The 16,166-nt window shown below is 53.3% G+C and overlaps 1 protein-coding gene across 5 annotated transcripts in view; it reads right to left on the bottom strand.

Moving 5' to 3' along the window:
• Positions 1-15,651, bottom strand: part of Znf362 (zinc finger protein 362) — a 32,958-nt gene extending 17,307 nt beyond the window's left edge. The window contains exons 1-3 of one of the 5 annotated variants that reach the window (XM_023565632.2): positions 15,514-15,651; positions 13,378-13,468; positions 3,422-3,547 (exon numbers count right to left, since the gene is read on the bottom strand). In XM_023565632.2, the coding sequence (XP_023421400.1) occupies positions 3,422-3,459 (38 nt within the window). In that variant the 5' untranslated portion in view covers positions 3,460-3,547; positions 13,378-13,468; positions 15,514-15,651. Of the gene's footprint in view, positions 1-802; positions 934-3,421; positions 3,548-13,377; positions 13,469-15,513 lie in introns of those variants that run through there. The other 4 variants (XM_005004220.4, XM_003471098.5, XM_023565633.2 and 1 more) reach the window with 4 other exon arrangements.
• Between the last annotated feature and the right edge of the window lie 515 nt (positions 15,652-16,166).

Raw genomic sequence — 16,166 nt, 5'->3', positions numbered from 1 at the left:
TTCTGCACTTCAGCAAGTGCCTACCTTCTATCAGGCACAAGAGACTGAAAGGCAGGTACTTTTGCCATCCCTTTTTTGTAACTGAAGGAACTGAGGTTCAGAGAGGTGGAGTAACTTGTTAAAGGTCACACAGCAAATTAGTGGACAGCTGGAATCCCACTCTAATCAGCTTGACTCCAAGTCCAGTCCACCATTCTTTTGGCTGTTCAGGGAAAGGACGAAGCATCTTGACTGTAAACTTGTAGATGTGCCCCATCTCAAGATGGCATGGTTGCAGCCAAATGGGTGGTCATCTGCTCCCCCAGCACTCTCAGGACTGGTCCCTTCCCTGCTGCTGTCCACAGGGACGAATGTAAAGGGACTGAACTGAAAAGCCAGAGTGAGGAGGTTCCAGAACAGAGACTCAGGGGGTAAGGACTAGGGAGCTGCCCCAAAGGTGCCTAGATTGGATACACCTGTCTCATTCATCTGGGCATGTTGGGCACCCAGACCCAAAGGTTATTAATAATGTGAACTGCACAACGGAATGAACAAATGAAGGAATAATATCAGAATTACTTTAAAACCAGTCCCGCAGGATTCTCATGGTGCTCAATTTACAAAGCTCTCCTGAACTCACGGGCTTTCTCTCCAGAACTCTACAAAGATGTCAAGTAGGAACATTTTACAGAAGAATCAGGAAGGTCCCTTCCTCCAGGCCACAAAGATGGGACACAGGAGGCCATACTGCGCTGCACCGTTAGATGCTGTCTATGCCTCACTTTTCCTCGTCTGTAAAATGGGGAAAAACATGCTGCCCCACCTCATTACTTGGCCACTGCACCGGGCTGCTTCTGACACAATTCTGGGGAGCCATTCTCTCCTCCTCCTCCTCCTCCTCTTCAGTTCATTGCCAAGTTCAAGCTTCCCAGAGTTCCCACCCTGGCCAGGGAGCTGTGAAAGCACCAGGGTCCCAGGTTGGGGTAGAGCATCCTCCACTTCTCCGCCCCTGGACAGACAGGGTCATCCCTTCCCCTAGCTGGGGAGCCAGGCTTTCAGACCAGAGGGGCCTTCCCTGGGTCAGTTAATCCCATCCACTCAGCTCCTGCCTGATTTCCTTGCATCCTTCTTGGGCTGGTCCCAGGTATTTAATGACCCTATCAGTGGTCCTGGCCCGGGGTCCCCCATACTGTGTCAGATGCAAGAAGGGCACAGAGAGGCTGAAAATGTTCTGAGCTAGGTGCTCACCAGTCTGTCAAGCCCCCAACAAGCCTCTGAGGTGGGATTTCCAGTGCACCTGGGAGTGGCAAAGACGTGAAGGCCAGATGGCTGGGGCACAGTGAGAGTGTGTTTAGGACAGACAGACAGGACAGAGGGGCACTCCCGTAGAAACGGCAGCATGAACAGAGGCATGGAGGTGTGATGGCATAGGGCTGATCCGGGGTGGTGAGCCGCCAGCCCCAGGCACCTAAGAGCCACAGAGTTGTGAAGTGCTAAGGGACACACAGGCCCATCGCAGGGCCTTGAATGCTGTGCTAAGGCGGTGAATGGGGCAGATGTCAGTGGTGAGAACGCAGCAGGAAGCACGCTGGGCCAGGGAGCAATGCACAGAGGGGAAACCACGTCAGGGAGATGCCTAAGAGTGGGATGGGGAGACAGGAGCTGGGAGGGCTGGGGTGGAGGGACCATGCTTGTTTAACCTGGCTGTTAGGCAGACAGGGCGGGGCCAAGATATCTGAGCTCCAGGCCTACAGCCCTGATCCTTGCAGGCAGAGGAGTTGCCATTCTGCTTTCCTTGTTTAGAAGGTGAATATGTAGATAAACAACAGGCCTCTTGGGCTGCGGCAGGAAACCAAATTCTGCTGGCAGCCAGCCACTCACCTGTCCATCCATCTGCCCATCCATCCATCCATCCATCCATCCATCCATCCATCCATGCCTACCAGCCACATCCTCCTGGCCAAGCCAGGGGCAGTGCTGGGGAGCTGGAGGACAATGAGAGGAACCTCACTCTAAGCTGAGCAGAAGGAACAGTCAAGTAACCCAAAGGCTTCTGCAAAACAGCTGCCTCCAAGACTCCCCCACACACCAGTGGTCCCCACTGGTCAGAGCCAATGGGCCACCTTCTGGTCCTGTCCTCATTGGTCTCCCTGCCCTGGACACTTAGTGGGGTGCTGTGTGCCAGGACCCTGGGATTCTTCACCTTCTCCATCTCTTTCACAGCTATCCTCCCCTGAGCCCCATCAGCTGGGCTCCTCAGGAAGGGCAGGATCCTCCTCGAGCCAAAAAACGGGCCTCTGTCACCACTGCCACCTCCCTCTGGCCATTCCACAGACTGCTCAGCCTCAGAGGACTGTGCTGGACATGGCCTCCTCTAGCACCCCTAAGCAGGACAGCCCCCACACACATACACACTGTGACCCCTACCCTCCCTCCCCTCTGATCCCCACTTAAGCCCACCACCAGTCCCATCCACAGGCCATTTCCAGAATCTCTCAAACCCATTCCCCATCCCACCCCACCACCACCCCCGTGCTGTGACCACAGAGTTTTATTTGGAGCCCAGCCTGCCTGGCTCAGATCTTGGCTCCAACTCAACTGTATGATGTTGAGCAAGTCACTTGCCCCTGTCCCCACTTCAGGGAACAGCAGCCCCAAGTCTGGGCCACCCAGCCTAGGGGGATCACAGAGGCTTCTCAGGGACGGAGCGGGGCGCTGCCTTGGACTTAACAGGTGAAACCTTGGGGACATGCGGGAGAAGTGAGTTTGAGCAAAGGCCCACAGATGAGGAGCACATGGTGTGGAGAGGAACACAGGTGTCCTGGAGCTGTTGGGAGATAGGGGACAGGGCCAGACCATCAGCCAGGGCCAGGCCAGGGTGGTGGACCCCTGAGCCCCAGGCCCGGAGTCTGCACGGGAAGCACAGCTGATGGATGGGACAGTGTGTGGTTCCCAAAGACACCCTGACTGCTGGGCCCTGAAGGGACTGTAGAGGCAGAGGGGTCCCCATCAGGAGGCTCCGGAGAAGGGAGGAGCAAGGAGGGGATGCACCAGGGCCTGGAGGACAGTGACCACCACACAAGCCTGGCCACGTGGTTAGGGCTGCAGGCAGCTCCCACAGCGTGGCATTGGAGGTCAGGGACAAACACAGCCACAGCAACATGCAGACAGACGGCACCAAACCTGGACACAAGGGACAGACACAGATCTGTGGCCACAAGCAGGACTGATGAGGACATAGCAACTGCCATGAGCAGAAGGCCACAACCACCAAGACACAAGCAGCTGCTGAAGGCGGTGGCAGGGGCCCTCCCCCGACCCGGGCACAGCTGAGGGCAGCAGTGAGGGGGCGCAGGGACAATGGGATGAACACAGTGCCTCAATCCCCCAAAGAACACACCCCTCATTCACAGATTGCAACCTGGAATTACAGGCTCCTTACCTAGAGTGTCCTTTCCCACTTGGTGAACTTCTACTCATCCTTCAAGACCCAGCTCAAGTGTTCCCTCTTCTACGGAGCCTTCCCTGAACCCCCAGTCAGTCACTTCCTCTGTGTTCCCAACAGCACCTTGTATATGGGAATAACAATAACAATAATCATAATAAATGGCAGCTACCATTGATTTCAATACCTATGTGCTGAGTACCATTCAGCTCCTGAATCTTCCCAATGACACTGTCAAATGTGCACTTAACAAAAGGAAGGTCAGAGAGGTCAACCAACTTGCCCAAAGTCACACAGCTAGTTAAGACACCACCCAGATCTGGTCCCACTGGTCAGGGCCAGTCATACTTTGGTTGGTTCTCTTATTCCCTGACAACTGTGCCTGGGTCTCCTCCTCCACCAGACAGAGCTCTTCACAGTCAGGGTGCGGGCTTGTTCTCCTGTGCCAGCAGTTAGCTCAAGGTGGCTCTTACAATGGACTGGGCCCTGTGGTGGGATACTTATAGCCAATTTTGACTGTTACACTAGATCCATTACATAGATGAAGAAACGGAGGCCCAGAGAGGTTCAGTAACTTGCCCGAGGTTACAGAGCTGAGCCTGGATTTAAAAGCAGGTCATCTTCCCCAGGAGGGTGGCCTCTGAGGTCAGACTACCTAACTCCACATCGTGGCAGGGAGGGAAGATTGAGGAAGGGCAACAGCATGTCCCAGGTCCTGCCACCTGGGGAGGCAGAGACCTCGACAGATGACACAAAGAGGGTGGGCAGTGCAGATGGGTTGTAGGAGTCTTGGTCACTGCAGTGGGCAAAGGTGGGCATCTGAAGAGAGCCCTCCCAACCCAGCCTGGCTCATCCCACACACACTGAGAATGTGCCCAGGCCCTGTGGCCACATGGGAACAAAGCAAATGAAGGGTCCGACACTATGATTACCAGGAGGCAAAAATAAAACCTGCGTCACAGAAAGCAAGCAGCAAGAGCCACGCCCAGGTGGAGGCAGTGGCCCCCCTGGTTTAGCGTTTTGTCTTTTGTTTCTGTGCGTTCCAAATTCTCAGTAATATTATTAAGTTGCCTTTATAATGAAAACAATAAATTTATTCTTAAAATGAAACAAAGTGGCTGCTAGCCCAAGGCACAGGGAGACTGCGTAGCAGAATGTCAGGGGCAGCTGATGGTGACACCCAAGTGCCCGCTGCATGCCAGGCCCTGCACAGTCCCGTGCTCCAGGCTGGTGTGATGGCCTGGTGGGGAGTGGGTGCGGAGAGGGCCACCTGGAAGAGGCTATGTGTGACTGACCGCTACCTCAGACCTGGCTAGGATTCCACAGGCTGGCGGGGAAAGAGGCCACCCCATCCTTTGCCCTGGTCTAGGACTGTTCAGCTCCGGCTGCAGCTACTGCTGGAGCCTCCCCCTAGATCTCCCCACTTCCGCCCTCCTCCCAGCATCCGTCCTGCTCTGAACTGCAGTCCCTGTGATAAGTTTACGGTCTAAGTCAGATCATGCCGCCCTACTTAGCACCTTTCATAGCTCCTACCTCCCTCCAGACAAGGTCAGAATTCCTGAAGCCTCACATCCTGGTCCTTCTGACCTGGGACCTCATGTGTGTTGGTCCCCTTTACGCTCTGCCCAGCCACACAGTCTCTCTATTCCCCCCAGCACTCCACTTCCTTTCTTGCTTCCTCGACTTCAAGCAGGCTATGTCCTCTCCCTGGTATCTTCTGCTGTTTCCATTTCACTGGTGAATGCCAACTTCTCCCTTCAGCAGGTTTGCAGGCCACTTCCTCCTGGAAGCCTGCACAGCCTGCAGCCCCTCAGCCCTCGGCCCTGTTCCAGCGCACCCTGCATTTCTATTACTGCAGTACTGCTGGCTGTACTTTCTGTCCGTTTTCTCATCCATCCCTGCTGCTGGACACAGACTCTGTCGGGAAAGGATCAAGACTGACTCACTGACATTTGAAGCCTGCACAGTTATCGCTTTAAGTGCTTGAATGAATGAGCTCCGAGGTGGGGGGAACTACAAGCCACCTAACCTGGCAAAAAAGCTCGCTCCCCGCTCCCGCAGGATCTCGCCCTCCACCCTCTCTGGCACTCGGATTCCTCACATTTCATTGTTCCCTGTTTCCCATTTCCTGTATCTGGCTCTCTCTTCCTAAGTAATCTGGAAGGGGCTGTGTGTGCTCTGTAAAGCCTAGAGGCCCGAAAACAATGTTAACATCTAATAAACACAGCCAATGGTTCTGCTTCCCTAGAAGTCAAAATTAAATGAACATTACCTGTCAAAAGGAAAAGAAGAAATAAAACCCTAACATCCAATACTGGTGAGGGGATGGAAAAATTGGCACCCCTATATATTATCAGCGAGAGTGTAAATTGGAACAATCATTTCTGAAAACAACTGGGCCATAATGTGTCAAGAGCTCTAAAAATGTTCAGACTTTCTGGCCTAGTGATCCCATTCTTGGTCAGCCATCCCTGGAAAATAACCCAAAGACAGACAAAGTTATATGCGCAAAGCTGTTTGGTTCAATGGTTTTTTTATGATAGCAAAAACCTGGAAACAGACAAAAATTTAAGCAACAGAGAGACAGCTTTGTAAATCATGTTACTCAGTGACAGTCTACAGTTGTTAAGCACCGTCAGTGCTACTGGCACTGCCCTGATTCATTTAACATGCATATCAATCCATGAAAAACTGAGGCACAGAGATTAGGGAAATCCCCCCAGTTCCCCCCTGTAAGAACGAGCCTCAAATACAGAGTCAGGCTTCTGCAGCCCACTGAACCCAGTAAACAGAAGAAACAGAGAAGACTGCAACAGTCATCTAGAAAATAGTACAATATTGGAAGAAACTGAAAGATTTAAAGTTACATGTAATAAATGGAACAATGACATCTCTAAAAAAAAACGAGGTGTTGATTAAAAAGAAGGTTAGAAAACGCACCAGGGCTAATAGGGATGATGTTCAAGGCATGGAGTAGGCAGCGATGTGATGGATTTTTCTTTATTAAATTTCCCTATTCTATGACTTTTTGTAGGGTATCTATGTGACTTTTTGGAGCAATCTTTTAAAATAAAACTAAAGTTTCAGGTAGCACTGGCAAAGCAAGCCATCCCAGTCTCTTGCACCAGCCCCACACAGGACTCCAGTCCAAAGCTTGCAAGTTTACCCAGGAAAGAGTGATTCAGGGAGGGGCAGGAATTTGCTGAAGTCTCCAATCGAACCTGAGCCCGACGCCCAAGCCCAGCCAGGAAAGTAGTCAAGGGACTCTCAACCCATCCCATGGTCCCATCCCATCCAGTAGCTCTAGCAAGGAGCAGCAAGGGGCAGCCCAGCCTGCCCAAGTCACTCATTTTCCCACTGAAAATCCTTCTGGGGTGTCCAATGTTTGGAAGGTACAGTACGAACCTTGCAGCTGGACACCCAAGGCCTTTGCCAGGAAGGTCCTGCTGGTCACATGCATCCTGATACCTGGCCTCCAGCCTCACTACATCACCTGCAGGCCCTTCAAAGCAAGCTGGACGTGTACCACACAGGTTCTGCCACTCACCTGGGGGCCACGATACCCTGCTAGAACCCTCAGGGACAGCTGCCGAGTCAGTGCTGCTGTGCTGGATGAATGGCCTAGTTACTTGTCAGGCAGGTCCCCCAAACCAGCTGTAAGCTCCACCAGGGCCAAGCCTGAGCTTCAGGGCAACGTGGTTACACTCGCTGTTCACCTACTTGGCTCCACGGCTCAGAGGCTCTTCCTTCCAGTGTCCGCTTAGAGGCCACGTTGTGACCTTTCTCCAACAGGCATTCCTGTTACACATTCCTGTGTCTTCCCTGCTCTGCCTTTGTATCTTGGAGAACCAACGGCAAGAGTGCCTTTCCATGAGTTTTTGAAGACAAGTTTGCCAAAGAAGCAGGAAAGCAGGAAGTGTGTTCACTGCAGAGAGGCAGCGAGTCCAAAGGCACAGAACATGCCTCAGAGTGAAAGCAGCAGAAATGCATGTGCCAAGGTCCAGGATCAGAGAAGCATGGCAGCACGTTTGGCTTGGAATTAGTACAGAGCAGGGAAGTGGGAGACGGTGGCCAGAGCAGTTCTTTCTGGGCCAGTGGTTCCTAGCTGAAACGTCTGCGGCCTTGTGCAGGGGAGGAATATGGTTAAGGTTTCCTTGTGGGGCCAGAGAGATGGCCTGGAGGGGACAAGCAGAACACAGTCTCGGAGGCAGAAGCTGAGGCTTCCCATCTTTCTGGCTCCTTGAGACTCCCACATGCTCCAAGCCCTCTGCCCTCCATATGCCCCCACCCCACACAGCCCAGCATCAGAGACTGCCTGGGAATTTCCTGTGAGGAGCAAGGCTCCTGAGGGTCCTGGATCCAATTAGGCTGGTTTCCGCAGCCCTGGAGGGCTGGGAAGGGCTGTTTTCACTGTGAGACTTGAAGCAAGTGGGAGGGGGCTGCTGTCTGTGGCTGCATCTGAGGAGCTGGGATTAGGCCCCTTTCCCGCCTACTGCCCCATCCCTACACTCTTAGGAACCCCTGTTCCCACTTCCAGCTACCCAGGGACACTCTGGCAGTGAACCTTCTTGAGGAGCCTTAGTGCCTTCATCTAGAGAATGGACACCTTCTTAGTTCTGAATTTTCTACAGGTTTTGAACCCAGGCCCCTCTCTACTTCCAGCTCCCCTGAGGAACCCTAGCTCTCACCCCCATGGAAACTCCTGCCATCATGGGACAGGGATGACATTGATAGTTCCTGAGCACATTCCCTTTTAGATGGCTTGACAAGCATCTCACCCAGCCCCTAACTGCCCATTAGGAAGAAGCTATGAACATCCTGAAACAGCACACACTCAGAGGGACAGTGAGCAGTCCAGGCTTTTATAAAGCACACGTTCAGGACACTTACTGGTCCTCATTCTGTGTCCTTTCTCAGTTACACCCCACCCAGACCCCAAATAGCAATCCTTCTATGACAATCTCTTTCTTGATTGGGATCAGGAATGAAATTCAGGTCATACTAACTGGCCAAAGGCCATGCACAGGTGAGGGCTATGGAAACTTCTGGCAAGTTCACTTCCTCTCTGGGTCCCTTTCCCTCCTCTAGAAAGTGAAGAGGCTCAACTAAATCACAGCTTGGGTCCCTGAACCCTCAAAGGAACAATGTGACAACTCAAAGAACAAAACTGCAGATTCTGGAACCAGACAGCCAAACTTGGGGCCTTGGGAAGGTTACAAATCCTCAAGCTGCTTGTGTTCTTATCTGTAAACTGGGGGTGATAATGGTTTCTCTGCAGGACTGCTGTGAGAATTACAGGAGTCATTAGGTCAAAATCTTTAGGATGGTGCCTAGCATAGGAAGGACTCTGTGGGTGTCAGCATAACTGCCATACTGGCATACAGGAGCTTCTGCCAAGAAGTAAAGGCCTTTGTGCAAATCTGAATAACCAGTCAGACCCTGCCTTCTGTCTGTGGAGGGTCGCTTTCTGGACCCCCAGGGGTTCCTCTGCTGATTGATGGAAATCTAGGTTTGGGGTCAGCTCAAACTTTAATAAGAAGGCACAAATTTCTGAACCCCAGCTCCAGCCTGGCCGTCAGACATTTCTAGATGGTTGGAGATGCAACCTGCAGCAGGCCTTCCCAGACTAGCAGCCAGCGGGGCAGGTTGAAAGAGTTCAGCCCAGAGGTAGGCTGGGCCTTGAGACAAGGGACAGCCACTGTGCAGAGAGGAGCCAGAAGGGCTGGGGGTCAGAGGGGTGCCCCCAAGGGGACAGGCCCGAGAAGAGCTACCACAATCTCTGCCTCCTCCTGGGTGGTACCCTCACCACGGTCTCAGCACTGCCACCTCCTCTGCCTTCTGTTTTCTGCCTCAAAGCTTCTTCTCAGGCTGTTCCCTGTGCCTCAAACGCCCTTCATCTGGAAAACTTCAGGTGACAGCTCAGGGGTCACTTCCTCCCAGCACTTGTGTCCTCCTCGCCACCATCACTGTCATTCATCAGAGTAAATCTAAAACAGGATGCTGTAGGAAGTTCTTAAAGAGAAGTAGCTCCTCCTCCCCCAGCACGCGCTGTGATCAGGCATGTGAGGAATTTTGTGATATCTCATCTTCTTTGCCAGGGCAGGGACTCTTATCAGTTTTCTTTATTTCTGCCCGTGAATCTGGTCAAGGCCTGGGATATAGTAAATGCTCTGAGAAACACTGCTGCATGAGGGTGGAGAGCAAAATGAGCTAGGTGCCTGCTTACCCCTTCAAGCAGAGGCAGGAGGGTACAGGCGCACACAGGAGTGCAAAGGTGTGCATGAGGGATGGTGTGCAAGGCTGCAGGTGAAACTATCCTCACAGGTGAAAATGAACACATGTGCGCATCCCCTGCCTATGTGTACAAACACATGCATGCAAAGGCAGGCAAGGCGGGGCTGGGCAGAGGATCAGGATGAGAATCGTGAGCACGCGAACACACTCCTGAGCACAAACGCGGCTGTGCAGTTTCCTGGAAGGGTGTGCAGGGGTGTAAAACAGGCGTGTGGCTGGGAGGGTGGCAGGATGTGTGTGTGTGCTCCTGTGTGACATGTGTGGCATGTATGTGGACGCACACTCGGCAGACAGGCCTTCGGTGTGTCCAGCTCCTGGAGGTCCAGGTCAAGGCATCTGTGATCACATTCATGAAAAGCTAGATGCAACCCAAACTGGCAAAGATGGGGTAGGGGTAGCACTGGAAGAGTTAATTCTGTGAATATGTAGGAATGTACATACGTGAGTATGGTGGGAGCATGCTTAACCCAACCAGTGCCCCCCACAGAGCCCCAAAACTTGGATTGCAAGACAGTTCCCACAAGGAATTGGAAGTCCTTATCCAGAGTTTAGAAAAGGGCCCAGCTCTGGCTCTGGTTCCAGAAAGCCATCCCTCCCCGTCACCAGAGCACCCAACCCACTTCCAGCAGTTGGCTTCCTCCGAGTCACTCAAGTGTGCACACAGCCTCGTGCTCCAGGACTGTCACCCCCAGGCAGAGGCCAAGAAACTGGTGCTTGAGGAAAAACAGCGGCCCCAACAAGGACTTTCTCTTGCTTTTGACCCAAGGAAAGGCTGCAGCAGCCTGCTGGGAGCAGGAAGTCCATCTGCTAAGTAAGGCTGACTCCTCTCCTCCCTGCTGCGGTCTCCTAAGTGAGTGGATGGAGGTTTAGCGAGATGATCTGAGACTACCTCTCTAACTACGTGCTTTATGTCTCTGATGATTCTTCAAGATGGCATGCACAAATATCATCACCCACCTGTGAGTGGAGAGCTAAGTGTGTTTCCTTTCCCTTAGTCTACCAGGCCTGTTCTGATGCCCCAAAAAGTGGCAGCATGGTGCTTCTGGGAGACAAGGAGCTCAAGAATACTGAGTGTTCATGTAGTCACTGTGTGCTCATCCATCCATCCATCCATCCATTCATGTGTTCAGCAGCATGTGCAAGGCTACCTGACCCATGGAGTTTGCAATCCCATGGACAGAATGAAGCTATCAAAGGCATGAAACCACAAGGTCAAAAGCTCTGGGAACTATAACTAACATCACTTCCTGGGTGTTTTCACTGGGCAGATGTAGCACTTTACACTCGGTGAGAAGAAAATTTGCCTGGCGATGAGAATTATCTGATAACAGGAAAGAGGGAGCTTACTAGAGGGGGATTCCTACCAGATATCAGAGACCCTTCTGTAAGGAGGCAGGAAAGGAATTGCTTCTCTGTGCAGGGGTCAGATGAGGCCAGACTTCCCCTATAGAGCAGAAGAGTCAAGGAACTCTGTGGTACCGGCTTCCTGTTCCAGCAATGCCTCTAACAATTAGTTACCTAATCTCCCAATGCCTCAGTTTCCTCACCTGCAAAATGAGTGTAATTACAATGAGAATTAAACATGTTATAAATATTATAAAGCCTTTTACAATACAGTCTGGCCCAAGGAAACATGGTATTACTAATAAGGCAGTGAGAATCTACTTTGTCCTTCTAAACCCAAGTGGAAAACTTGTGAAAACTCCAAGTGTCAAAGGTTCTGAGCTGAAAAGCTGCTCAGACGCTAAGGTCCCAAGATTGGAAGAGGCTGGGATAATTAAGATTCCATGATTTAATCATTTCATTATTTCCTAACAACAACCCTGAGCCTCCTGGGGGAAGGAGGAGACAGACCTCAGTGTAACTTCATCTCTCAGGCAGGCACTGCCAGGCCACCAGGGCTGAGCCACACCTGGACTCCCCATCTCTACTAAGGACGTGACCACACCATGCTAGAAGCTTATGTGGATCTTAAGCATGTTCTTGTGGTACAGATGGCAAGAAGTACAAACAAATACATGAGGTTTCAGATATTGAAAGCTGCAAAAGAAAACCAAAAAGAGGCCCATGTGACAGAGAATGACAATAACAAACTACTGAATTTTAGAGAAAATGTTCAGGGAAGCCCCTTAGAGGACATGATATTCAGATGGTGCCAGCCAGGCAAAGATTTAAGGAAAAGCATCCCAGGCAAAAGAACGTGCAAAGACCCTGCCAACGGGCTTTGTAAATTTAAGGTGCAGAAAGAAACTACAGCAGCCGGAGGCGGTGAGATTGGGGGCAGGTCAGGCAGGCCCTAGACCATGAAGGGCCTTGCAGGCCCAGAAAGGACCTGGATTATTTTTCTTCTAAATGTCCTGGAAACAGTGAGCTTCAACAGGGAATGACAAAATAGAGCAGGGCTTTCACCGGATCCCCAGATCATTTAGCACATTCTAAAACCACCACCTTGGTTCACAAAGTCAAGGGCAGGCCTCGGACAGTAATTAACAATCCTTATAATTCAGAGTGTATATTCTGAGCTCCTACCACACACCGATCAGGGCCAGGACACAGAGCAGACACTGCACTGTTGTCACTACCCAAACCCAGGAGGGGAAGCTTGTCATTTCAGAGATGAAGATACCAAGACTCACAGAGGGAGAAAACGTGTTGAAAGCCACATAAGCCATACTTGACACATTTCGTACTTGATCTTGGAAGCCTGGTCCCCCATTATGACAATTCTTTTGGTGCTTCAGGGCCTCTTTTTTCTCCAGAAGACTCTTCTGGAGGACTCAGGTGGTACCCAGGAAATGCTGCCCTGGCACCTACACACCCACCTTTTCTTCCTCATGGGCTTTAAAGCCCTGGAGGAGTACACTTGTATCTCACATCTGTCTAACCAGGGCTAGGTGAACCAGACACTGGATGGATGGATGGATGGATGGCAGTTACACAAACTACTGATTAACCAGCCATGAGTGAATGGACAATGAAATAATAAATGAAGGGTCTAGCAATAAGTGAATGAATAGACTAACCCATGGTAGAATATCGAATGGAGAGGAAGGGCACTGAATTTCCTGCCCAGGGAAGAGCCAGGCCAGGCCAGGCCAGACCTCATTCCCACACCAGCTTCCTTCTTTCTATATGGAACCAGCTTGTTCCATTTCCTAAGACTGCAAGCTGCCTATCTTCAGTCCCTGAGACCAACGCATATCTTCAACAAGAGTTGGCCATTATGCCTCCACCCCAGCCCTTCCACTAGCAACCACCATTCTTCTTGGGTCAGTGTCACTGTCTTTCTGGGTGTCTCACAGAGGAAAAGAGACTGAAGGTCACAACTCCAGTCCTAGCGAAGACCAGCATCACTGACTTCCAGAAAGTGGCTACCCCTCTCTGAACCCCAATGACCTCCCAGGACTTCTCCACCTCTGACATTCTTTAGGGTGGGAGGGTAGGAGGGTGGGCCTCTGGAATTCTACCCAATCAGTGGGGTCAGCAGAAGAATTTGAGAGAACACAAACCAGAAGTTGGGAAAGAATTCTGCCCACAAGCACCAAGGAAAGGCCCAGACAAAGGAGTCGACAGGCCTGAGTTTAAGTCTTTTTCTGCTACTGTTCAACCTCTCTGGGCCTCAGTTTTCTGAATTTTATAAAGGGGCTGATTATTCCTACCTGAACACTTCATTTCATAGTTGAGTTTTCAGGACAGCCTGACATGGCAAGAGCCAAGTACCATACTGTGCCAACTGTGAAGTTCCATTCCCTAAGGAAAGATTACGATGGTCAGGCGCACGGTCATGCTGACCCATTCTACTCCAGTTCCATCCAAAACGAACCTTCCAGGGATAAAGGTTCCAAGTGGGGAACAGTGAAGAGAGTTGAGTGATGACAGCCTGGACATCAGCTCTCTTTCTACCTTGCTGTGTGACAGTGGGCAAGTCATTTCCTTTTCTGGACCTCTGGATTTTTCTATCTAAAAAATGCCTGGTTGGGTACCTTCAGACCCAGGCAATCCTAGGGCTGAACTCCTAACCCTCAACCTTCAACTCCTGACTCTGTCCTGAGGGACTCACACATCCTAGTGGATCCAGGACATGCAGGCCAGGGATGTGACTTGGGGATCGACCATCCAGGAAATTAGGGTAGACAGAAACTCAGAGCTGGGAGCAGGGTCCTCCCAGAACAAACAGGCTTCCCAAATGGGAAAAGCTAGGCCCAGCCCTGCAGAGTGTCTTAGACAGCAGTGGTCACCCCAGATTTGTGGTCCTGGACTTCAGGCCCCTCTGAACCTCCAAAGCCAGCAGGTCCTGACCTGTCCAGCCAGATAGTTCAGGGACTTACAAAGTCCAAACTACTTCCAACTTGGGAGCTGCCAGGGTGTCAGAAAGGGGTGGCAAAAAGGGGTATAACTCCAGGCAGAGGAGTGGCCCGTACCACAAGGACTAACAAACCAGCCACCCCTCATCACCAGACAAGACCCACTTAGGCTGCAGGCCTGGATCCCGCCAAAGCCCACCAAGGGGTCTCATCACCAAATGCCACCCTGGGGGGAGGGGCATCGGTCAGGAGGACCACCAAATCGGGGATGGGATTCTCCAATTGCAATAGGCTAAGCATACTCTCCCCCCCAAGTGGGGGGGGGGCATGACGCCCTGAGCACGATTCAGCCTACAAGGGGCCCTGGCCACCCAAGAAGGAGAAAGGCCCACCCCTACACAGGCTCCTGGAGGCTCTACACTGCTGCAGGGCAGAGTGGTGAAAGCAGGATTATTCCCTATGTCCGGGGTCTTAGCTGGAAACCTGAGCCCCTAGGGTCAACCCTCTCTCCAAATCTGAGAATACAGTCTCTTACAGTGCCATCTGTATAGAGCTCTTTTCAAAATACATTGCCCCATTGCCCCAAAACTCCCATCCCCAACTCTCCACATCCCCCTGCGCAGCTCTGAGCAAACCGGCAGTTAACTTTTCCCAAAATCCCTGCAAAGGCGGCTAGCTGGGGGGAGAAATGGGCCCCAAGATCCTTTCGCGGAATCTCATCGCCTCTCCACCCCCCCAAAAAAAAGCTTAGAAAAAAGAAAAAGAAAACTTTCAGAGTTAACTTTAAATTCCCAGTCCTTCCCCCTAAATCGCCCGGCAGCTCCCCCCCCCCAACCTTTTTTTTTTTCTTTAAAGTGCAATTGCATTGTGTCTCACCTCCCCGAAAGGCTCGCGGCTCTCGCCAAAGAAAAGGAAAAAAGCCAACCCTTCGGATGCCCCCTCTGCTTCCAGCCGCCTCTCCCACATTCTCAGACAGTTTTATTAAAATTTTCAGACAAAAGAAAAACAAAAATGGCAGCCTGGCTTATTTTTAAAACAGGACAGGGACGCCATATTCTGCAGATCTGCAAAAAAAGGGAGAAATCCGGCACTGGCCGCTCCACCGGGCCGGCAGCAAAGTGCGCGAACCGCGCCGTTTGCAATCCGTTTATTTGCATTAAGCCCCATGAATCATTGTTTACCGGAGAATTGCAGCAGGTTTGAATAGCCCGGCTTAAGAAAACACACGCACACACACATACACGCACTCGCACACACACACTCAGAGACCAGCCCCACACACGCCGCCCGAGACACTTCCTACCCCGCGAGCCGCCGTCGCCCCGGGCCCGGCCCCAGGCGCAGGCGGCCCCGGCCCTCCGAGCGTCCCGGCCCGGCTGACAGCGCCCGCGCCGGCCCGGCTCCCGCCCGCAACTCGGCGCAACTTTCCCGCGGGCGGGCGGGCGCCCTCGCCGCCGGCCCGCTCCCCGCGCGCCCCGGGCCCGCACGGACCTTGCAGTGCTGGAGGCGCCTCCGGGACGCGGCCGCAGCCCCGCGCCCGGCGGCCCGAGAAGGGCCGGGCTGGGGCTCCGGCTCCGGGCTCGGGCTCCCGCTCGGTGCGGAGCCGCGCGCAAACCTTCCGGGTCGCCTGCTGTTCACTTCTGGGTTCTGCAAGCGCCGAGGCGGCGGCGGCGGCGGCGGCGGCGGGAGGCTGGTCTGCGGCCGCGCGGCCCCCCGTGCGCTCCGCGAGCCCCTGCGCCAGCCGCCCGGCTCCGGGTGGGGGGGCCGCGTCGGGCCCCCGCCTCTCCGGCTGCGCAGCCCGTGCGGCCCCGGGGCTCCGGCGAGTGGGCAGCGCCCGGCGCTGGCGACTGCGCGAGAGGAGGGGGCGGGAGGCCGGCGGGGGCGGGCCGCGCGCTGGGGGCCCCGCTCGCGCCCCGGGGCCTCGTCTCGCGCTCGCCGCCGCAGCCGCCCAGCAAAGTTGCGCGGCGACCCCCGCCCGCGCCGCGCCGGAGGCAGAGCCACAAAGGAACTCCTCGCCCCCTCCGCCCGCCCGTGCCGCGCGGGGAGGGTACCGGCGCCCGGCCCTAGGACGGCCCCTTCCCCAGCGCGGGGGCTCCCGGGGCCCGGGCGGCCGCGGCCATTGTCCCGCCCAGGCCCGGCCGCCG

The sequence above is a fragment of the Cavia porcellus genome, unplaced genomic scaffold (assembly GCF_034190915.1).
Source record: "Cavia porcellus strain 051 isolate PalLab524CR breed Dunkin Hartley unplaced genomic scaffold, mCavPor4.1 scaffold_25, whole genome shotgun sequence".
In the NCBI taxonomy this organism is placed as follows: Eukaryota; Metazoa; Chordata; class Mammalia; order Rodentia; family Caviidae; genus Cavia; species Cavia porcellus.
This window is presented reverse-complemented; position numbering and strand designations above follow the sequence as displayed.